General features: G+C 39.0%; 1 protein-coding gene across 3 annotated transcripts in view; it reads right to left on the bottom strand.

Moving 5' to 3' along the window:
- NKAIN3 (sodium/potassium transporting ATPase interacting 3) overlaps nucleotides 1-25,550 on the bottom strand; it is a 513,013-nt gene that overhangs the window by 113,982 nt on the left and 373,481 nt on the right. For all 3 annotated transcript variants that reach the window (XM_043880325.1, XM_043880326.1, XM_043880327.1), the window contains exon 4: nucleotides 15,675-15,872. In XM_043880325.1, the coding sequence (XP_043736260.1) occupies nucleotides 15,675-15,872 (198 nt within the window). The remainder of the gene's footprint in view (nucleotides 1-15,674; nucleotides 15,873-25,550) is intronic.

Below are 25,550 nucleotides of genomic sequence, written 5' to 3'. Positions count from 1 at the left end.
AATCAGCTATATAGTACTGTACTGTGATAGGCTTATAATGCTTTCCACACAAATAATTCATTAAAAAAAACACAAAAATAAAGAAAACATGTTTTATCTTACAGTACCCTGAAAAGTATAATAGTACAACAATACTACAGTGCAACAGTTGGCACACACGAGTTGGCACTGAGTGAACCGGCAAAAAGAGTTACTGCAGGAGGGGCAGGAGGCGGGGGATGGCAGAGCTGAAGAGTCTTCAGCGATGAGAGACGGAGGGCAAGCTGCAATGTCACTCATGCTTGATGTGACCGGACATGTGAATGCATGTTCGCATCTTTGAAAGTTTGCAGCTTGAAGGTTTGTATGTAAGGGAACTTACTGTAATGGATGGGGCTACCTGGATGGGTATAACAGCTTGTTCAAGCAGAGGCTGCATCACCTTTCATCAAGGATGTCACAGACTCGCACTGGCCAATAGAAATACACAGCGAGCTGCATCTGTGGTTTTAAATTGTCTAGTACTCAAAAGCCAGCCAGGTCAGACTGGTTTGAGTATGACTTGAGTGAAGACTGCATCTGCCTGCCTCCCTCTATCTCTGTACATGTCCCTCTACTTTTTTTTTCTTTTAAGTCTTTATTGATTTTGTTACAATATTGCTTCTGTTTTATGTTTTGGTCCCTTGGCCACAAGGCAAGTGGGATCTTAGGTCCCTGACCAGGGATTGAAACTGCATGCCCTGCATTGGATGTCAAAGTGTAACCACTGGACTGACAGGGAAGTCTCTGTATCTCTCCATTTTACAGAAGTTTTGTCTCAGGTAGTCACTCTCCACATGGTGACTGCCTACATCTGCAAATGCAAACCCTCTTAATTCAGCAGTCTTGTGGGAAAGAATGGATATTTCCTAAAAGTTGAGAACTATTGAAGTGAGTCCCAAAGATCTGCTTTCCTGACATGACTTTTCCTGAACCAGTCACTGGATCCAGGGGGAGGAATGTGCTAATGATGATACCTGGGTCTCATGTCTGACCCTGGGGCTGGTGAGGTGGGGTCAGCCCTGCCCTATAGAGCCCAGCGTCCCCATGCTCAGGGAAAAATGGGTGTGTAACTCTCTAACTACAGAGCAGTTGAGCTGCTATTATCAAGGGTTGGGGGTGTGGAAGCTGGCAAGCCAAGACAACATATGTCCACTCTTTTCCTCTGTCCAATAGATGTACAACTCAGGAATCTCACAATCTGAAGCTTTTGACTTATATGAAGTTGTGAAGTAGACGGGCAAAATGTGCAAACTGACTCTTCAGAACTCAAATATCCTTCCAAAGCATATACTAAATGATACATTTGTATTTAATATTAAACCATTCATATTACAAATATTGTATTTTGTTTTATGTATTAATAAAGCCTCCTCAATAAGCACAGTAGTTTGGGGATACATCAGAATCTAGTTTGATGCACTCTCCCCAATCACTGACCACAGAAAATTGTTGGCGTTTAGTTGCTCAGTCATGTCCGACTTTTTTGTGACCCCATGGTCTGAAGCCTGCCTGGCTCCTCTGTCCATGGAATTTCCCAGGCAAGAATACTGGAGTGGGTTGTCATTTCCTTCTCCAGGGGATCTTCCCCACCCAGGAATCAAACCTGAATTGGCAGGTAGATTCTTTACCACTGAGCCACCTAGGAAGCCCACAGGAAATTAGGCAGGCTACTTATTTAATGTCCAGGGTATTCATATGTAAATTAGAGATGAGAAGGGCTACTCTGTATTACTCCTGAAAACATTACACAAGATAATACTTCAAAGGATGATGCCCAGGCACCTTGTGTACACCCAGTTAATGATAGCTATGATTTCTTTTATTATACCATTGGGTTTAAAATCCTTTACAGCCAAGCCTTACAACACAGTTTTCTATTTATTTAGATTAGCTTAACTGATTAATTAAAGTTGTTGTGTATCCTGAAGAGTTTAATTGTGCATGTTTCATTGTCTGCATGACTTCCTGATTATCTTTGCTACTAAGTAACAATAATACACTGCAAATATTTGCTTGAATTTTATATAAACCAATTTTAAATGAAAGACCTATTTATATTAATCAATTTAAATAAAGAACACCACTTCCTTGTGGTTTTCTTGCTATCAGTTTTACTTTTAGTCAAATGTGAAGGGCTAATACTGCAATAATTGCTTTAAGTCATTATGAAATGACAATCAATTGTGAACCATTAGACAGGCAGGATTTTCCAGTCTGAGAAGGCATACCTTCTACTTCTATAGCATGCTTCTTTTAGGCTCTGTAAGTCTTGTGATATTTTAGCAAATATTTCTCTACTAAAACTATTTTTTTTTTAAAACCTATGTTTGGTTTCCACTATTTCTTATGTCAAGATGAGATAAAATTCAGCAGTGAAACAAAATTCCCAGAATCTCTCATCTTGGTAACCAGTAGCATCATCTACCCTACTGCCCAAATACAAACCCCAAGCTCCACCCTTATTTTTTCCTTTTCTGCACATGCCACTTCTCTTCCTGTAAGAACTATCATCTACACGTTTCCATCCCTTGAGCTACCACCCAAGTCCAAACCATCATCTTCTTCCATGCAACCTATTGAAAGAGCCTGCAAATTAGCTTCTTTTCTTCCCCTCTTGTTGTTGTTCAGTAGTTAAGTAGTGTCTAACTCTTTGCAACCCCATGGACTGCAGCACACCAGGATTCCCTGTCTTTCACTATCTCCTGGAGTTTGCTCAAATTCATGTCCATTGAGTTGGTGATGCCATCCAACCACTCATCCTCTGTCATCCCCTTCTCCTGCCACCTCCAATCATTCCCAGCATCAGGGTCTTTTCCAGTGAGTCAGCTCTTCGTATCAGGTGGCCAAAGTATTGGAGTTTCAGCTTCAGCATCAGTCCTTCCAATGAATACTCAGGGTTGATTTCCTTTAGGATTGACTGGTTTGATCTCCTTGCTGTCAAAGGGACTCTTAAGAGTCTTCCCCAGCACTATAGTTTGAAATCGTCAATTCTTTGGCACTCAGCCTTCTTTCAGGTCCAATTCTCACATTCGTACATGACTACTGGAAAAGTCAAAGCTTTGACTATATGGAAGAAAGTAAGGAAAACCACTAGATCATTCAGGTATGACCTAAATCAAATCCCTTATGATTATGGAAGTGACAAATAGGTTCAAGGGAGATCTGAGAGACAGAGTGCCTGAGGAACTATGGACTGAGGTTCGTAACACTGTACAGGAGGTGTTGACCAAAACTATCCCAAAGAAAAAGAAATGCAAGAAGGCAAAGTGGTTGTCTGAGGAGGCCTTACAAATACCTGAGAAAAGAAGAGAAGCAAAAGGCAAAGCAGAAAGGGAAAGATATACCCAACTGAATGCAGAGTTCCAAAGAATAGCAAGGATAAGAAAGCCTTCTTCCCCTCTTATTCACTTCCAATGCACTCTCCAAGCAGCTTCAGAGTTGCTTTCCTAAATATACACCATAAAAATATATGGGGCTTCCCAAGTGGTGCTAGTGGTAAAGAATCTGCCTGCTAGTGCAGGAGATGTAAGAGATGCGGGTTTGATCGTTGGGTCGGGAAGATCTCCTAGAGTAGGAAATGGCGACCCTCTCCAGTATTTTTGCCTGGAAAATTATATGTATCTTAAAAATGTTAAGAGCAAGGATGGTGCCAAGATTCATCATGTGTCCACATCTAAACTCATTTATTCTGTCAACACAGCCCCTCCTCCCACCTCTGTGTAGAAGCAGACACCTCTGCTCTCTTGGGCTTTCCCACCCCTGCCTCCCCCCTCATAGTCACTTGTCAAGTTCCAGTAATGTGTTTTGGGTCTATCCTCTGATTTCCATTCTCACTGACACATTCTCACTAACTTTCACTTAGCCAGCATTTCCCAAAATGTTTCCTTTAGAAAATTATTTGGGAATGTAGTAGTTTTTTTCTTTTTTTTTTTTTTTTTCTTTTTTTAAATTTTTTTATTAGTTGGAGGCTAATTACTTCACAACATTTCAGTGGGTTTTGTCATACATTGATATGAATCAGCCATAGATTTAAGATTAAAAACAAATTTTTTATAAAGATTTCCTTTATGTGGGCCATTTTTAAAGTCTTTATTGAATTTGTTATCATATTGCTTCTGGTTCATGTTTTGATTTTTGACCACAAGGCACGTGTGATCTTAGCTCCCGGAGCAGGGCTCGAACCTGCAACCGCTACGTTGGAAGGTGAAGTCATGACTATGGGACCACCAGGAAAGTCCCTAAAACATTTTTAAAGTTTATTTTTGAAATAATTTCAGGGTTACTGAAACATAGAAGAAAAAATCAATCAAGTATTCTTGTATACCCTTCAATACAGATACCTTAAATGTTACTATGATCAAAAAAACCCAGTAAATTAACATGGGTACATGCACATATGCATAATACTGCTTTCTAATCCATAGACATTATTCAATTTCCAACTGTCCTACAAAGATCTGTTTTTTTTTGTATTTTGTTTTGGTCTGGCATCATTGTCATGTTTCTTTGGTCTTCTTAAATCTAGAAGAGTCCTTCAGTCTTTGTTTTCCATGTTATTTTTTTTGACAGCAGGATTTCTCACAAATTTTAATATGCTAATTTTCATTGTAATCTCCAAGAAGTGGATATAACATGACCTCAGTCAAACTTATGTCACCATGGACTCTTTCTCGAGGTTCAGTTTGTAGGATCGGTGTTCCAAGGACACTCTGGGACATATGGGCCCAGCTATGACGAGACCATTCTGATATGTGTTCCCCCTATGTGATCCACCCTACACACACCTCTCAGAATAGTCTCCCTAGTTCAAAGTTGTGTGTACATCATTACCTGCTTAAAAACCTCAAATAGCTTGATTTCATTTAGGATAAAAGTCCCAAAGCCTTAACTTGACATTCAAACCCCCCTCACCCAAACTTTCTTTCCAACTTAAGTCACTACCTCTGTGGGTGTCCTGGTTGCTCAAGCCGAAGTGAAGTACTCATGCTTCCCCTGATTTCTGATTTTTATTCCCTACTTATGGTAGTTCCTCTGTTCAGAACACATATGAGAATTCACCTAAGCTCTCTCTGTTGCAGGCTCCAGCTGCAGCCATGGGAACTCTGAACCCTGGTTTCCTTTGAGCTTGCTTTTGAGTGGTTATAATAAGAATCCACCAAAACCCATGTCTGGACCTCTCTTTGGCCAACACAGCCCTATTTCCTGGGAGTATGAACTCCAGAAGGAGTTTCCCTGCCTGCCCTCTTGTATAGACAATCAACCCACTGCTTGTTTTTGTTCCGATGTATGCCTCCGGTTTTATACTTTGTGATATACCTTAATACAGAAAAGAAGAGTGAAAGGCAAAGGAGAAAAGGAAAGATATACCCATCTGAATGCAGAGTTCCAAAGAATATAAAGGAGGGATAAGAAAGCCTTCCTAAGTGATCGATGCAAAGAAATAGACGAAAACAAATAGAATGAGAAAGACTAGAGATCTCTTCAAGAAAATTAGAGATACCAAGGGAATATTTCATGCAAAGATGGGCACAATGAATGACACAAATTGTATAGATCTAACAGAAGCAGAAGATATTAAGATGAGGTGGCAAGAATACACAGAAGAGCTATACAAAAAAAGGTCTTCATGACCCAGATAACTATGATGGTGTGATCACTCACCTAGAGCCAGACATCTTGGAATGTGAAATCAATTGGCCCTAGGAAGCATCACTACAAACAAAGCTACTGGAGGTGATGGAATTCCAGTGGAGCAATTTCAAATCCTAAAAGATGATGCTGTGAAAGTGTTGCACTTAATATGCCAGCAAATTTGGAAACTCAGCAGTGGCCACAGGACAGGAAAAGGTGTTTTCATTCCAATCCCAAAGAAAGGCAACGTGAAAGAATGTGCGAACTACCACACAATTACACTCATCTCACACTCTAGCAAAGCAATGCTCAAAATTCTCCAAGCTAGGCTTCAACAGTATATGAACTGAGAACTTTCAAATGTTCGAGGTGGATTTAGAAAAGGGAGAGGAACCAAAGATCAAATTGCCAATATCCATTGGATCATAACAAAAAGCAACAGAATTCCAGAAAAACATCTACTTCTACTTCATTGACTACGCTAAAGCCTTTGATTGTTGGATCACAACAAACCATGGAAAATTCTTAAAGAGGTGGGAATACCAGTTCACCTTACCTGTCTATTGAGAAATCTGTATGCAGGTCAAGAAGGAACAATTAGAACTTGATACAGAACAACGGACTGGTTCAAAATTGGGAAAGGAGTATGTAAAGGCTGTATATTGTCAGTCTGCTTATTTAACTCATATGCAGAGGACATCATGTGAAATGCCGGGCTGAATGGAGCACAAGTTGGAATCAAGATTGAAAGGAGAAATATCAATAACCTCAGATATGCAGATGACACCACCCTTGTGGCAGAAAGCAAAGAACTAAAGAGCGTCTTGATGAAAGTGAAAGAGGAGAGTGAAAAAGCTGGTTTAAAACTCAACGTTCAAAAAACTAAGATCGTGGCATCTGGTCCCATCACTTCATGGCAAATAGATAGGGAAAGAATGGAAACAGTGACAGACTTTATTTCCTTGGGTTCCAAAATCACTGCAGATGGTGACTGCACCCATGAAATTAAGACCCTTGCTCCTTGGAAGAAAAGCTATGACCAACCAAGACAGCATATTAAAAATCAGAGACATTGCTTTGCTGACAAAGGTCCATCTAGTCAAAGTTGTGGTTTTTCCAGTACTCATGTATGAATGTGAGAGTTGGACCATAAAGAAAGCTGAGTGCTGAAGAATTGATGTTTTTGAACTGTGGTGTTGGAGAAGACTCTTGGAGAGTCTGTTGGACAGTAAGGAGATCAAATCTCCTAAAGGAGATCAGTCCTGAATATTCATTGGAAGGACTGATGCTGAAGCTGAAACTCCAATGCTTTGGTCATCTGATGCGACAAACTGACTCTTTGGAAAAGATCCTGATGCTGGGAAAGATTGAAGGCAGGAGGAGAAGGTGATGACAGAAGATGAGATGGTTGGATGGCATAACCTACTCGATGGACATGAGTTTGAGCAAGCTCTGGGAGTTGGTGATGGACAGGGAATCCTGGCGTGCTTTAGTCCATGGGGTTGCAATGAATTAGACACTGCTGAGTGACTGAACTAAACTGAAGTGATTGTTTTTATGTGGGCCTCCCTTGTGTCTCAATGGTGAAAATCCTATTTGCAATGCAGGAGACATGAGCTCGATTCCTGGGTCAGGATGATCCCCTGGAGGTGGGCATGGCAACCCACTCCAATATTCTTGCCTGGGAAATCCCACGGACAGAGCAGCCTGGTGGGCTACAGTCCATGGGGTTGCAAAAGAGTCAGCCACAACTTAGTGACTAGATGACAACATTTTTTTTTTTTAACATATCCTGAAAAGTAACTCTTTTAATTTTCATAATTATTAATTATCCCTGTGGTGGTGATAATGGAAGCTACTGTAAGCCCACCAGTAACTCATTTGGGGGTGTCCTTGAAATATTATAATTTTGTCCTTAAAAAAAGAAAGTTTATTTTCAAGAGTCAAACATTTTGGGTGGGGGGGAGTAGGGTGAGGCAAAATATCACAGCTCTCCCATATGCTACTTTCTTCTGTGAGCCCAGCAGCACTTAGACTCTGAACTGTGGAACTCCCTCATTTTCTGCCCTGTTATGGTCCTTTAATTTCCTGCCTGATCTCCTCTGGTGCCATGGGTAGAACCACAGCAAATTTGAATTCCTCCTCTCATGTCCACATCTCCTAGCACCGTGCTTTGTATTGTGTAGGGGTTTCCTTTATATATATATATATATATATATATGTATTTTTGCATGGATGCTGTACTGTCTGTTTTCATTTGGAAAGAATACAAAAAAGTGACAAGATTTTCTTTATATGATGACTTAGAGGGGTGGGATGACGATGCGGGGGGAAGTTCAAGAGGGAGGGCATATGTGTGCACATATAGCTGATTCAAATAGTTGTACAGGAGAAGCTAACACAACAGTGTAAGGCAATTATACTCTAAACTAAAAAATAAACTTTCTCTATACAGTCTATATTCAATTTTGTCTTCTACAGGAAGTCAGTAAATGTTTTTGAATTAACTTTTGTTTTCATGAAAACTGCCTTTTTTCAATCCAATAATTATTCCTACCTAAGGCTAAAGAGGAAACCTCTATAAACATCTGAATGACATTAAATTACCCTAAGTAAGGATCACTAAAATTAACTTCCTTATTTCTAATTTCTCCATAAGCCTACAGTCACATTGTTTGCCTTGATTATTAAGCATATCTCAGATTTTCTAAATAAATGGTTTTGTGCTAGATATGATTTCTAATCAAGCTTTACATTTCTCTGATGAAATAATATTTAAGTCTACCAAATGTCATAGCTCACTTCTGCATTTAATAATCAATATTTGGCAGATTATTTGAAACTAGTAGAGCAGTAATAATTTATGAAGACCTGCAAACATGTTTGGGATAACCATGAGCATTTAGGCCTCTGGAGACTAAATTCTGTTGTTTGGAAAGTGTATGAATTTGTGTTTGGAAACATAAATGTCTGTGATGACTGATTAACATACAGAATAAAATCCAATCATACACATACCATTAAGGAGAATGCTACAGTATAAGAGGAATATGAATTTTAAATGTTTGCATGTTTTAAGTTGCTCAAACCCATAGATGCCACGTACAAGTGACAGATAATATTAGGGTTGGATTTATGTAAGACCAGACATCTAATAAGGACTAAGAACTGCTATCTAAAACCCAGAGGTTTTCAAAACATGGATATGTATATGTAGACAAAATAGATGATGAATTGCTTAACTTCCACTTAGGGTTTTATCAGTGGGCAGGGGAAGGCTTTCTACATTTGAATTGTAAATCTGAAATATTTGCTAAATATTGTACACATATCTATAACAGATAAAACTATTAAAAGTATTTATATGATTGGTATTAGTCAGCCATAAATAGGATTCCCAGGTGGTGCTAGTGGTAAAGAACCCACCTGCCAATGCAGGAGACATAAGCGACAGGGGTTTGATCTCTGGGTCGGGAAGATCCCTTGAAGGAGGAAATGGCAACTTACTCTAGTATTCTTGGGAAATCCCATGGACAGAGGAGCCTGGTGGGCTACAGTCCATAGGGTCACAAAGAGTCGGACACAACTTAGCAACTAACACTAATTTTTTTTCACTTGTTCATTTTGATGATTAAACGAGTTCGTATTTGCAAAGCACTCAGAGTAGCTCTAAGCACATACCAACAGTTTGTTAAATAAATGAAATGTTAACTCAGAAATAAGACCCCCAAAGGAGACTCACTTTTAATGATATTTGCATTTTTGGAGTGGGCTTCCCAGGTGGCGCTAGTGGTAAAGAACCTGCATGCTAATACAGGAGACATAAGAAATGCAAGTTCAATCCTTGGGTCAGGAAGATTCCCTGGAGGAGACAGCAACCCACTCCAATATTCTTGCCTGGAGAATCCCATGGACAAAGGAGCCTGGTGGGCTACAGTCCACAGGGCTGCAAAGAGTCAGATGTGACTGAAAAGCGACTTAGCATGCATTTTTGGAGGGATATAATTGATAGGAATTGGAACTTATTTCAAAACCTTATTATTTGACTTGAATTCTTACACTGTGTGAGCATGTTACTGAATTAGCAATAATATCATTAGCTCCTGTGACTCAGCCATGTACTCTAAGCAAATGGAATACTCACACAGCCTTTTTTGTTTGTTGTTTGCATTTTCTCTTTTTAATTTAAATTTATTTGTTTTTAATTGGAGGATAATTGCTTTACAATGTTGTGTTGACTTGTACCATACAACAGCATGAATCAGTCATAGGTATATGCAAGTCCACTTCCTCTTGAGCCTTCCTCCCACCTCCTACCCCATCCATCCCCTCTGTCAGAGAGCATGAGATTTGAGCTCCTTGCTATATGATGCAGGGCGCTCAAATCCGGTGCTCACACAGCCTTTTTTTTTTTTTTTTAATTTTTTTATTAGTTGGAGGCTAATTACTTCACAACATTTCAGTGGGTTTTGTCATACATTGATATGAATCAGCCATAGATTTACACTTATTCCCCATCCCGATCCCCCCTCCCACCTCCCTCTTCACCCGACTCCTCTGGGTCTTCCCAGTGCACCAGGCCCGAGCACTTGTCTCATGCATCCCACCTGGGCTGGTGATCTGTTTCACCATAGATAGTATACATGCTGTTCTTTTGAAATATCCCACCCTCACATTCTCCCACAGAGTTCAAAAGTCTGTTCTGTACTTCTGTGTCTCTTTTTCTGTTTTGCATATAGGGTTATCATTACCATCTTTCTAAATTCCATATATATGTGTTAGTATGCTGTAATGTTCTTTATCTTTCTGGCTTACTTCACTCTGTATAATGGGCTCCAGTTTCATCCATCTCATTAGGACTGATTCAAATGAATTCTTTTTGACAGCTGAGTAATATTCCATGGTGTATATGTACCACAGCTTCCTTATCCATTCATCTGCTGATGGGCATCTAGGTTGCTTCCATGTCCTGGCTATTATAAACAGTGCTGCAATGAACATTGGGGTGCACGTGTCTCTTTCAGATCTGGTTTCCTCAGTGTGTATGCCCAAAAGTGGGATTGCTGGGTCATATGGCAGTTCTATTTCCAGTTTTTTAAGGAATCTCCACACTGTTTTCCATAGTGGCTGTACTAGTTTGCATTCCCACCAACAGTGTAAGAGGGTTCCCTTTTCTCCACACCCTCTCCAGCATTTATTGCTTGTAGTCTTTTGGATAGCAGCCATCCTGACTGGCGTGTAATGGTACCTCATTGTGGTTTTGATTTGCATTTCTCTAATAATGAGTGATGTTGAGCACCTTTTCATGTGTTTGTTAGCCATCTGTATGTCTTCTTTGGAGAAATGTCTGTTTAGTTCTTTGGCCCATTTTTTGATTGGGTCACACAGCCTTTTAAGAATACATATTCTGTAGGATACCTTGTGGTCTACTGTTACCGTTCACCATTCTCTCTTGAGTTTTAATTTATCTTAAGCTGAAGGTGTCTGATATGAAAGACAGAAAATAGTGATGAATGCTGATGACGGGACTAGATAGACGCAATGCAAAGGACATGGGCATGACGGAAAACCAATTCTCAGGGCGCTCTGATCCCCAGTTCTGATTCTGGTGACAACCTCCAAAGACGTTAAAGAATGAGACTCATCACCTATCAGATATGAAGGAGAATATCTTGACAGTGAGGGTTCCAAACAATATGTATATAAACTCAGCTCCAAAGAGTTAGGGACAAGGTGAGTTTAACGAGATGTAGATAAGGTTGAGTTTTAAAGGTTTAGAGATGAGCCTTTGTCTACTGTTTATAAAAATGAGCTCCTTTAAAATACCTTGTTCACTAGTTAACATAAATATAGTATGGATCTATTTAGCCACAGATAAGGAATCCTAAAAATTAAAAAGTGCCTTAGATTACATTGTCACTATTACTGACCTGTTGACCTCGGAACTGGGCAGTCCACTAAGATGACGTACCTAGTCATAACTAAGTGTACAGTAATAGCGAAGATGTAAGAGTGCCTCCAAATGATCAGCATCTTCTCTCTGGTTCCAGCATTTTGTCTGTGCATTCATCCATGCCAGTTCTTGATCAATGAATTCTTCTTGTTGTGTTTACTTACTTCAGACTTTGGAATCTCTCGTCCGTTGGTCATTTATTCATTTATATTCACAAGCATTAATAAATATTTAGTGCCATCACTTTGTTAGTCACTGGGACCACAGGAATGAACAGGGTTTAAAAGGACACTATTTCATCCTTCAAGGAACTTTTATTCTGGAAGGTAGACAGACCAAAGACTCGGTGACTATTAAACGGTGTGCTCATGTGGCAGGCCACCTGCACATCCTGGGGATGCATGAGCTGGGCAGGTCTAGGAAATGTTCGCAGTGACACATGCACACAGTTATTTAGTATAACATGTGTGTGATAGTTACAAAATAGATAATTATGATGCACAATTGATATTGTGTTATACTATATATCACATACTATGTTAGATATATTGTATATCTTATATATACCCAAAATCATTATATTTAGATGAGGTCAAACAATAGTAGTGTCCATCAATAGGAGCCATTAAAATAAACAATGAAACAGAGATGTACTGATATGGAAATAGCTCCAAAATATCTAATAAGTAAAAAAATGGAAAGTTTCAGAGAGGTAAATATCATAGGCAGTCTTTTGAGGGGCAAATAAGAATATAGAATCACATTTTGTTATATTTGCATAAACACACTTTGGAATCCTATGCATAACCCTAAACAAACAAGCAAAACAAAATGGGTTGGGTTGCCCAATGGGGAGCAGAGATAGGGGATCCAGGCAAGTGGGGACCCAAGGGTGGGAGGGAGGATTTCACTGCACACATTTTTATCTCTTTGAATTAAATGAATGAATTATTTATTTATCTATATCTATCTATTTATCTATCTAATTACCTATCTATTATTGATCTATCTAATTATCTATTTAATTATCTATATAAACCTACCCTGGAACTTTTGGAGGAAAGATGTCTCCTCATGGACTGTGGCCAGTGGATGAAGAGTTGGGGGTGGGGAGGTGAAATGTATCCATAGGTAGATTATTCAAACACTTCCATCTCAACTTGCCAGAGAGAGCTGCTGCCCTGAAACCCTCCTCCACCATCCTAGCCACCTCTGTTGGCTCTTCCCTGTGAACTTCTAGATTTTCTGGCACCTCCAGCAATTGTTAAGGGTAACCTTTGAAGTAGTAGGGCCTCTGGGACTCCGCCCCATCTCAGAGTCCTTTGCCTGTTTACTTAGCAGTTGCCCAAGCAACACGGGCTATTAAATCTTACAACCGTCACCCCTTATTTTTCCCCAGAAACAAGACTGACATTTTCGCACATGCTAAGTGACTGATACAGGAAGCATTTCCATATCATTGGATTTTTTAAAAAATCCAACTTCTAATCATTGTAAATCTATTCATATGAAATGGATAGAAAATACAAGAAAACCATATGCAGTCAACCACAACAATAATACATAATTATATTGCAGTGAGACAAAGTCAGGACACATTTCATTTTAACATAACAAAGAAAAAATATTGAAATTGTTGTCTGGCAGGTATATTACACAAGAAAAGTCAGAGATCAGCAGCTAATAGTTTTACTGCTGGAAGGCTGAACAGTATAACAGGGATTATGTGTGCAGGTGGACAGTTCTAAACGTTCACTAAACTAATATGCCATGGAACTGATTTGTGAATGACAAGTACTTTTAGGTGGCAACATACACTTTATTTAGTGCTTTTCTCTAATGTAGTTTTCTATGTGTCAGTTCAGTTTCTTATCAAATAAATACTTTCACCTTGCTGTTCATTTGAATTGGAGTTACTATGAAGAAAGGACTTTTTGATTCTACAGCATTCTGCTGCATTATAAAAACTTAGAAATCATGCCATTACTCCACAAAACGGTTTAGCAATTTTCTGAGAATTTTTTAAAGAAGGGGAATCTGTTCATATATGAAGGATTCTAGAAAAAAATGTTTCAATGTAAAAAAATTCACTAAGAACCTTTAGAATCTAAAATATGATAGAGTACTGTTTCACCTTACAACAGGTTGAAAAAAATTTTAAAGAAAATTTGCCTCCATTTTTTTTTTAATTCAAAGATTTACACATATATTTTGCCACAATTCCATAGGTAACTTCCAGGAGAGTAAGGAAAGACCAGGGAATACAGAAAGATTGATAAATATATATTGATAAGTAACAACAAACATACAGGAACCAAGAATAATCAGATTCCTTGTTACATCTCTGAAAGAAAATTCCTTATCATTGAAGTCCAACCTCTTTCTTTGAATTCAGTGTAGAATTTGCTTTTAATTGAACTAGGACACTAAAAGATCTTTGGAGTTTTATGTTCAAGTCTTTAGTCTTTCTAGAAAATTATGATTCAAACATGCTCTAAAATACTATTTTAGACCTTAACATATGTGGTTTAAAGAACAATAATTAATACATTCTGTAAAGGAGGGTAAGACTAGTACACTGATGGCTCCAAATGAACTATGGCTCCTAGTACGTTCACCTCTCTGGAGGCCCCTCCCACAATAATGCTGGGCTTGATCACATGATTTGCTGTAGCCAATGGGACATTAGTAGGCTTTACTCTCAAGAAGAGGCTAGATAAATGCTTGCAGGTGGGCTTCTCTTCTTGGAACTCAGCTCACTGGCTGTAAGAAAGCCTCTCAAGTTTTCTTCAAAAAGACAAGCCATGTGGAGGAGAATGTAGGTCAACAGCCAGCCCCAGACATATGAGTGAGGACATCTAGGGTAGTGTAACCCCAGCAGAGCTCCTGGTTGAAAAGTTTACATGAGTGACCCTGGCCAGTATCCTGTGAAGCAGAACGGCCTAGATTCCTCACCCACAAAACTCAAAGCAACATACTGATATTGTTTTCAGTAATGATATTTTGGAGTAGTTTGTTACACAGCAGTAGATAATGCTTACTGTAAGTGTTACAAGGACTCCTAAAGTTCTTTCTGGAAATAATTCCAAGTCCATTCTTCATTGACATACACCTCTTACACTTCTATCATCTATTTATTTATTACTGAACCTGAATCTCTTGTTCTGACTCTAACCAGTTGGAACAGAAGAACTGGGATGTGAAAAGCATTTTGAGAATGACTCTATCATATATTGACTCAAAGAATCTCTTGTTCTGATTTTAACCAGTTGGAACAGAAGAAATGGGATGTGAAAAGCATTTTGAGAATGACTCTATCATATATTGACTCAAAAAAACACCAAATCCTTGTTGGATTTCAAGGAAAAAGAATTCTTGATGATGGTATATACCTTAAATTAATTCTACTCCACAGTGTGATCAAACTGTGGGTGAGGCGGTCTGGTGAAAAGAAAATATCTTTAAGGAATTCCCAGCACATAGGCTTTGTGTGGTCCGGTCAAGCCATTTCCTCTCTATTTCTCTAAACGGAACTGTCTCCTCACAACCAATTTTAGGCGCTAAAATGTGTAGGGCTCTCTGGAAGAATTTGTTTTCTTAAGGAATAATTATTTGAAATATGAGGTTTATTAGATTGAGAAAGACATTGGGCATATTTCCATCCTTCTTTCTCTAGAACGCATGGGTATTAGTAAAAGGATGCATTAGGAGTAGTAGCAGTAATAGAAGTGTATTAGGTGAAGAATCCATGGTACCGAATGGACAGTCACCATTTCTGGAGGACAGTGATACTATTCCACTGAATTATGTGGATTGCATCTCAAGTTAGAAACTATAGCAGTTAACTGGTTCTAAAAAAAAATGTCTGGATATCAAGAGGAAAAAGACATAAACTGCCATCAAGCATAACAAATGTTAGCATCATTACTGTTATTTCCATTGTTTAAAGGATGCTCTTCATGTACTTTTCTATGGCATTATCTACCAGGACAGCATAGGCGGAAGGTTTAGATACAAAATGACATTAAAGAGAGTCCAGATCTGACAATGACACAGACGTGATACTTACAGAGAGTAGGATCTGGACGGCACTGTGGATGACCTCCAGGTACTGGAAGTCAACAATGCAGCCAGTGACAGAGACATACGTGTAGTCGTCCGTCATGCCGTGGGCTGACGGGGGCAGTACTCTTCGGACACAGCCGGGCCCGTGTTCCCGCCACCATGACCGGTGCACAGAGATGTTGAATGTCATTAGGTCTGTATCCTAGGTGGGCAGGAGGCAAGACAGAGAAAGGAGACAAACATCACATCACATCTTCGACTTTCACCTTAGGAAGAATCCAGGGTGATGAAATTGCTGAAATGGTTTAAATTTCAGCAAAGAGTGACAAAAGATGAACCTAACATGCCTGCATGGGTCATATGAATGAAACAGCTTACTTTATTCAGTGGGGAGATGTAATTCTTTGAATGATAACATTTTAAGGTTAGCACCACATCAAAAATTCAGAGATGATGTATTTTTTAAAAAATTCATGTCTATTTATTTAGTTTTTTATTGGACTACTGTTGATTTACAGTGTTGTTTTAGTTTCTGCTGCACACCGAAGTGACTTGGCCATGTGTATACATATATCTCCTGCTCCTTGAATTTCCTTCCGATTTAGGTCACCACAGAGCATTGAGTAGAGTTCCCTGTGCTATACAGTAGGTTTTCGTTACTTCTCTATTTTATAAACAACATCAGAAGTGTATGTATGTCAGTTCCAATCTCCCAATTCATCCTACCCCTCCCTTCAATTATATTGTCCACGTTGGAATTTTCTTCTCTGTTTCCTTATTGCTGCATTGCCGCTGGTATCACCATCATGGTCACATGTACTGAGAGGTTTTTTTTGCCTGCGAGACATTGTTCTAAGCACTTTCCATATATTATTCATTCATGCAGGTATCATCATCCTAATTTACAGTAGTTGAATAATGGTCCCCCCAAATCATGTTTATAGCCAACTCCCTGGAATCTGTGAATTCTACCTCATACAGCAAGAATAGGACTTTGTAGCTATGATTGTGGTAAGGATCATGAAATGGGGGGATTATCCTGGATTATCTGATGGGCCCTAAAGACAATCACATGTCTCCTTTTAAGAGGGAAGCAAAGGGATGCTAGATACAAGGAAGAACAGAACAACAGGGTGACCACGGAGGCAACAATTGGAGCGATGTGGCCACAGGAACGCTGACCACCACCAGAAGCTGGGAGAGACAAGAGATTATCCCTAAAACTCCAGGGGGAGCCTGGCCCTGGCAGCATCTTGATTTCAGTCCAGTGAAACTAATTTCAGACTTCTGGCCTCCAGAACTATGAAAATATACATTTCCATTGTTTAAGACACCAGGTTCATGGTAGTTGTTGTACCGCAATCATAAAAAAAATTAAAGCAGATGAGGAAAGTTGGTCACAGGAAGGAAAAATAAAGTACCTAACCTCATTAATAAATAAATCAAAAGAACTTCCTATGTGTGGTGGGGCTTCCCTGGTAGCTTGCCTGCAATGCAGGAGACTCTGGTTCCATTTCTGGGTTGGGAAGATACTCTGGAGAAGGGATAGGCTCCCCACTCCAGTATTCTTGGGCTTCTCTGGTGGCTGACAGTAAATAATCCTTCTGCAATGCAGAAGACCTGAGTTCAATCCCTGGGTTGGGAAGATCCCCTAGAGGAGGGCATGACAACCCATCCAGTATTCTTGCCTGGAGAATCCTCAAGGACAGAGGAGCCTGGCAGGCCACGGTCCACGGGGTCACAAAGAGTCAGACACGACTGAGCGACACAGCACGGCATGTAGTGGTAGACCCGGAACTTGACCCTATGCAGTCTGTACTTTCCGCTGTGATGTGGTGTTTTCCCATTCCTCTGTTCCCCTGCCCAACCCTCTACAATTCCTCAGACCCTGAAGGGAGCTAGATCCTTCCTCTTTAGTTGTCTTCAGAAAATGCCACCATATCCGAGCAAAAGAACAAAGAAGGCAAGCCTTGACTTTTCCATATCAAAACAGACTTCCAGAAACTCTTAACAGAGACACCTGTGCAGATGCTTAAACCTCAAGGGACGCCTTTTAGTATCTGCAGGGTGTCAGCTATGAACGACTAAGGTGATAATGTTTTTGTCATAAACAATAGTTTAAAAAGAACAGATGAGGAACCAGACTCTTGGCTCCCAGATAAAGTTAAGATTACAGCTGCTGGTTGGAGCAGGAAGGAGGAGGGGTGAGGATGGACAGAGGGCAAGGGCGCCTATGGACCATAGTTGGTGGACCGGGACATGGATCTGCTGGGGAGCTGAGGATTCAGGAGCCGGAGAGTGGGTCATTCCCAGCCTCCACTCCCAGCGAGCTTGCTGTCACTAGGGCCAGCGGGACGTGTTGAGTGGGTACCACAGATGGCCCTTGTTCAGCCACTCAGGGGCCACCCACTGATTGTGCACCCACAAATGATGCAGCTCTGTACAGACCCATGCTACTGAGAGAACTGTCCTCACCTGAGTGGTGTAGGACACTCCTAAGTATGAGGCATCTGGGTTGGAACTCTGCAAACTGACAGGAAACTGGTGTGAAATGGAAAGTTCTTGAACTTCCAGGTGGCTGGTCCTGAAAACCAGTGTGGGACCCCCCAGAGCAAAGACAGTGGCGGACCCCCTCGCCCGTTACTCTGCTGTATGTGGTACCCACATTGTGAGGTGAGGAACGTTTCCAGTTCTTGCTGGTAGGCGGTTACTCCACAGTTTTAGATTTTCCTCAACTCAATTCAAAGTTCCATTATAAGTATGCCTGTGATTAGATCAATAATAAAGCATGTTCTTTTCTTTTCTTTTTTTTTGGTGTTGGTTTGCTACAAATATCATTCACTTACCTTCACGGTTACAGCATTTTATGGATAATAAGACATTTTACATCATCCTGTTTTTAGGTGTTGGTTGGCTATATGTATCATTTGCAGTTACCCTCTGGAGGGAAAGTATTATAGAAAAATAATTGCTTTCGCTAGTGAATTTAATTTCACACAAGGCAATTTACCCGCAGGCAAACGGCACGCTACTCTCTTTGCTAGCCATCAGATTTAATCTCTTGGAGTTAGTCTTGGTCACTACAGACGAACTATTATTTTTGATTTTAATAGAATTCATTAGGTTCAGGATAAATTAGTATTATCTCAGAATTCATAGCGATCTCTACTCTTTAAGCATTCTTACCCTTACCAATGCAGGACTGACTGTAAGTTCCTTTTAATATGGAATAAATAAAATAAATAAAATTTATTTTACCCAAATAAAACAAAAGTGAATCTATGAACTAATGATACATATTTGTTACACTCATAAAAATGTCTCAGTGTGGTTCTCAATTTGTTGGGACTACAACATATTTATGGGCTTCCCAGGTGGCTCAGCAGTAAAGAATCTGCCTGCAGTGTAGGAGACTCAAGCTCAATCCCTGGGTTCATCCTGGAGAAGGAGGTGGCAATCTGCTCCATTATTCATGCCTGGAAAATTCCATGTATAGAGGAGTCTGGCGGGTGACAGACCTTGGGGTTGCAAAGAGTCAGACACAACTGAGTGACTGAGCATGCACACGCACACACATAATATGTTTATAAACTGTCCTATTCTTTGCAAGGACTGTATAAAGTTTGAATGAGAACATCAGTAGCATCACGTGATATTTAAAATTCAAGCCTTTTACTTCAATTTGGTATAAAATTTTACTACAAGTTTGTGTATGATTTATATCTCCTTTAGCAGTTAGATTTCAAACATTAAAAAACACCTTAACACATAATAAACTCAATTTCCTATGAGAGGCATGTCAGAGAAAATGCAACTCAGAAAACTGCAACTTTTAAATAAAGAAAAGTAAACAAAGAAATAAATGCAGAAAATGTAGAAGATTGTTAATTTTGTTGGCACTTTTGGTGATCATATCAAAACTGTCAGTTCTGAAATACACAGGTAAGTGCTAAAATAATCTTAAAAATAACTACAGATAATTAATGTTATTAATTGTTCTTTCTTGGAAATAACATTCTTGCTTAAACGTTATTTCTTGGAATCAGAATACTATCGGAGAATTTAAGCACACCATGGTTAAAAAAATTGACATGTATAATGGTATTTGGATTTATGTGAGTGTATATGATTACCAAGGGAAAGGAGAAAGAGAGCAAGGAGACAGAGAGAAAGATGAAGGGTTTGGGAGGTATCAGGACAACCTGCGGAGAGACAGCATGCCAAGATCAACTGGAGTAAGAACTTCAGGCAAGTTGGTAAAGCCAGAGACGAAACACCACATATTGAATTTCCTGTTTGGTGGGCCAATGGGGACCTTACAAATACAATGCCAGAAGAGTTCTGGGAGTGAAAAATTGGATTTCAAGGAATTGAGGGGATTGAGAAGAGAGGTTTGGTGTTTTTCATGAAATTGGGACTCCAGGTAGTAAGAACATGGGATGCCGGCTACCAGGGTAGACAAGGAGAACGAGGGTCAATCCATATACCTGCTCACACTCACTAGATTATGACTTAAAAGAAAATTATTCCAGAGTATCTGCTTTTCCCTGAATATCTACCCAACTAAATACTAAATGTTTAAAAGCCCTTTCATCTCACTAGTGTGAATCTCAAAGTTGTTCCCATTTTCTTAAAGTACTCAAGTTAAAAAAAAAAAAAACCTTCTAGCAATCTTTGAAATGTTCATTAATGAGGTAGACATGACTGCTCACTTTTATTGGCAGTGAGTGTAGTCACAGTATTGGAACCAGTTCACATCCTGAAAAATTCAATATTCACTTTGTATTATAGCAGACCACTATATAATTTTTCATTAATCAAAGATCTAGTCTCTCTCTTAGTCTTTGTTCTTTTAATTATCTGCTTTTTGGCATGTGTTTAATTTAATTTTAGCTAATCTGCTCTATTTCTAGAAATGGATGCCCAACTACTAATAATAATTTTTTCCCCTTCCTCCTTAGTTGTGACTGGAAGGGTTCTTGACACCAGTTTTGTATGGTATCTACTCTCTTTGTCTTTTCACTTTCTTTTGTCATAAACCAGCCCATGTGAAAGTGAAAATGTGACCCTGAAGAGAAGTACACATATATTTAAGAAAATAGATTTTGCTCAATTTTAGAGTTAGCTTTGAGTTTACATTTATATAATAAAATTCATGTCAGTTGAAATTTCTTTTGAAATACTGTTTATCTCAGAATAAGAATTAGAAAAGTGAAAACAACTGTGCTATACTTCTAATAATTTTCTCTTCAGTGAAGCATCAAATATTTCCAAGAGTACTGTAGATCTACATAATAAAGGATAAGCACTGTGCTTGGTAGAGAGGTTTAAGTGTGTGGAGCCCATTATACAAAGACATCAGTTCAAATATATCAGTTCAAATCAGTTCAATCACATCAGTTCAAATATATCAAAAACTCTATGTTATTTTCCTATATTAAAAGCAACTCTTAGAGATAAACTTCAAAGGTTTTCCATTGGAAAGTGTTAGTCATTTGCTGTTGCTTTCTTAAAGAACACTTCCTGTAAGCCATGCACATCTCATAACTGTTTAGGACTATGCCACTGGTGTTGAATATAAAGAAGAGCAGAGTGAGGAGCAGACATTGATCATTTTGATTTTCTTTCTGTTTTTCATCCTTACAACAAGGTACTTCTAGGGCTCTCCAATTGTTTACCATTGTTCAGAAGCCAGAGACAGAGTAAGAGTAATCAAGTTTTTTGTCTTCAATCTTGACCTTAATTCCCTAGATTGAACCACTTCAGGAAGTTGTGAAGTCTCATCCATCTATTCAATGGATATGTATAGAGTTTCTAAAATGAGCTATGCACTGGAATTTAAGAGTGAACATAAGATCTTATTCTTGCCCTCATGGAACTTATATTATAAGTGGAGAAAATAAGTAACAAAGTAAACAATTAAGTAGATAAAGTAATTATACATTGTAGAAATTAACATAAAGAGAATAATGTGATGGAGAGTGACTGTGATGAGGCTGGAGTTATTTCATACAAGGTGGCAGAGGAGGCCTCTCTGATGGTTGATATGTAGGCTAAGGCCTGCTGTTTGAGGAAGAGCCAGAAGACGTGAAGATTTGCAGAAAGAGTGTCATGTGCAAACAGAACTGCAAGTACAAAGTTCATAAGATGGCAAAGAGGCTTAAGTATTCCAGGGACTGACTGAGGGGCCACATAGATGGAGTGAAGCTGAAATGTGGACAGAAGTGGTATAAGAAAAGATTGAAGATACAAGAAATAAGTTACGATAGAGGCTGGGGTGGTGGTGGGACGAATTGGGAGACTGGGATTGACGTTATACACTAATAATACTACGTATAGAATAGATAGCTAATGAGCACCTACTGTATACATCAGGGAACCCTACCTAGTGCTCTCTGGCCACCTAAATGCGAAATAAATCCGAAAAAGAGGGGATATATACACACATATATACACACATATATACACACATATGTATAACTGATTCACTCTGCTGTATGCAATAGAAACCAACATGATGTTGTGAAGCAACTACACTCCAATAAAAATTAATTTTAAAAAAAGAGTCTGAATTTTACTCAAACCCAGGTGGGAGGTCAAAGACTGATATCACCTGCTTTGCATTTTTTTCAAGATCATTCTAAGAATTGTATAGGGAATGTGTTTGCCTGGAACAAAAGTGGAAGATAGTCAGGTGGTTACTATAGCAGGTAAGGGAATGTGGAGAAAGATGGCAGGAGCAGAGGGGGCAGAACAGAGAGTGGAGACATATTTTTGGAGGTAGAAGAAAGTGTGGAGATGAGAAGAGATGAATGAAGGAGGATTCAAGTTTCTGATTGAGCCTGTATGCTGATGGCAGCTCTCTGAAGAATAGGGCAGCTCTGAGCCATTAGCAGCCAATAATTCAACAGCTAGGGAGTGAGCATGCCAGCACTGTAAAGGGGGAAAGGACAAAAACAATATTTACCTGTGTATTTCTATCAATTTGCCACTTCAAGCCATTTTCCTTAAATGTGGTGGTTTAGTCACTAAGTCGTGTTCGACTCTTACGACCCTATGAACTGTAGCCAGCCAGGTTCCTCTATCCATGGGTTTCTCCAGTCAAGAATACTGGAGTGGGTTGCCATTTCCTTCTCCAGGGGATCTTCCCAACCCAGGAATTGAACCTGGGTCTCCTGCATTGCAGGCAGATTCTTTACCGACTGAGCTATGAGGGAAGCCCTAATGCGGGTTAAATGTTCCTTATATGTGGGTTAAGACAAATAAGTAATCACACTAAATGGTGTTGGAAATAAGGATTTTTAGTGTAAGAGAAAAGAGACAGTTAAGAGATCAAGGAAAACAAGTGTAAATACTGTGATTTGGGAAACAAAAAACCTAATGCTCTTCATGTTGGTAGCATAAATTTTAGTAATATATCTCACCATCATTATTTCTTACTTTAGAAATAAGAACTAAAATATTGCCCATTATGAATTAATCTTGTTGCTGTTCAGTTGCTAAGTTGTGTCTGACTCTTTGCAATCCCATGAACTGCAGCATGCCAGGCTTCCCTGTCCTTCACTATCTCTCAGAGTTTGCCCAAACTCGCCCATTGAGTCGGTGAATTAATCTTAAGATGGATGAAATCAGTTCATTTAAATTTCATCCTGATGTTACCTATACAACATTTATTATCACGTTCTGAGTTGAGGCTCTAATACATTCAGTCATACTGCTAACTATATAACTTTCATTAAAAGGGATAATGTTTGCATTCATTTATTTTGTTCTGATCTTTTAATTTATTCATTTGAGTACCTCAGTCCTAGAATAAAGAGTACTTGATAAAAATTACTCTATTGCTGAATCTTTTATTTATATTTGAATCTGGATTAGCTGAATCTTAGGATTAGTACAGTTTTAGTTTGTAAGTGTATATATTCACTGTTTTATTTAAAGGATTAATGTAAGCTCTACTTCCTTAGTCTTTGAAGGTTTGGTACTGTAGGCATGGTACTTTAAACTTGTAGGTAAAATTGTACTGCTGCTAAAAAAAAATGTGATGTTAAAATTGAACTGAAAATATCAAAGTGTACTCACAACTTAAAGTCACTATATAGAATGTGTGTGTGTGTGTGTGTGTGTGTGTGTGTGTGTGTGAACTCTGGCCACTGGAATGACTTAGAAACAGTGTTACCCCAGTAGCAATGAGCACTTCTGGTTCATGTTCTCTAAAACAACCACTCACTAAGAAGAACCAAGGTAATTCCTTGGAGAAATGCTAAATCCAGCTGTGGTACAGGAAGCAATAAGCAGAGTGTGAACATTTTTTGAGCTAGAAATAAAGAATTCAAAAATGTATGGGTTATGGTATATGAAAGGATGTAGGAGCCAGTATGAGGGGTCAATAACTGGCTAAAGTTGTGATAATTTGAACATTAAAAAGAATAATGATCGAGGCAGATGAAACATCCTGAATTAATGCAGACCTGTGATTCCATAATACTCAAAAAAGGAAAGACAGAAAAACTCACTGGTAATATTTAAAGGAGCTATATAACACCTTCTCTGAGATATCCATTCAATTTTGTTATGAACTGCTTTACAAAACAAAGTTTATTAATTATAAAAAACAAATTTTGTTTGAAAAATGAGTGACTAAGGGAAAGAATTAAGCATTTATTTTGCCTTTCCAGAAGGAATTATGTTTCAAGAGAACCAAGTCAATGAAGTAAAGTTATATAACTGATAAATGTCAGGTAAACAAAGATAGAAGAATTGAAAGAATTTTTTGAAAATTACAAATTATAATGAAACTATTTGATTCTTATAAGGATTTAAGGATTTGGGCTTCCCTGGTGGCTGAGACAGTAAAGAATCTGCCTCCAATGCAGGAGACTCAGGTTTAATCCCTAGGTCGGGAAGATCCCCTGCAGAAGGGAACAGCAACCCACTCCAATATTCTTGCCTGGAGAATCCCATGGGCAGAGGAGCCTGGTGGGCTACAGTCTATGGGATCACAAAGAGATGTACACAACTGAGAGATCAACACTATAAGGATTAGTGATTGATAGCGAAAAAAAAATTGAGTAGTTAATTCATGTAGTGCCAAAGTACATAGCACAACTTTCTTTTTTAGTCAAGTACTACTACAGAAAAATATATTTAAATAATACATTTCAGAACTTGTGAAATATACATAAAATGAAATTCAGGGGAAATTTTATGGCATTAAATATTCAGAGTAGAAAAGAAGAAAGCCTGAGAATTAATGAGCAAAGCACACTGTTCAAAAATTTAAAAAGAATAACAAGTTAAGACTAAAGATGTTAGAAGATGTAGATACAGATTCAATTAACAAATATTTGTTATGTGCTTATGCTGTACTGGGACCTGGGACTAATCCATGAACCAAACAGACAAAATCTCTGCTCTAGTGAAGCTGGCGTTCTAGTAAGAGAAGACAGACTATAAATATAAGCAAAAATAAAGTCTCTTTCATGTTAGAAGATGAGTGTTTATTAAAAAGAGTGGAGGAAGGACAGCCAGAAAGATATATAAGCAGAAAGTAATTAAAGATACAGTAGGAAGGATCAACAAAGCACAGATTTGTTTCTTTAAAACTCCAGTAACATTAACAATGCCCTGGTAAGGGTGACCAAGCTCACATTACTGGTCATTGTCCAGCTGGCAGGGTGTGTGCTGTCGTTCAGTCGTGTCCAACTCTTTGCGACCCCAGTGTAGCCCACAAGGCTCCTCTGTCCATGGAATTCTCCAGGCAAGATACTGGAGTGGGTTGTCATGCCCTTCTCCAGGGGATGTTCCCTACTCAGGGACTGAACCCAGGTCACTTGCATTGCAGGTGGATTCTTTACTGTCTGAGCCACTGGGGAAGGTG

This window comes from Cervus elaphus, chromosome 21 (genome assembly GCF_910594005.1).
Source record: "Cervus elaphus chromosome 21, mCerEla1.1, whole genome shotgun sequence".
Classification (NCBI taxonomy): Eukaryota; Metazoa; Chordata; class Mammalia; order Artiodactyla; family Cervidae; genus Cervus; species Cervus elaphus.
The sequence above is the reverse complement of the archived record's forward strand: the minus strand, read 5'-3'. Positions and strand labels throughout refer to the sequence as shown.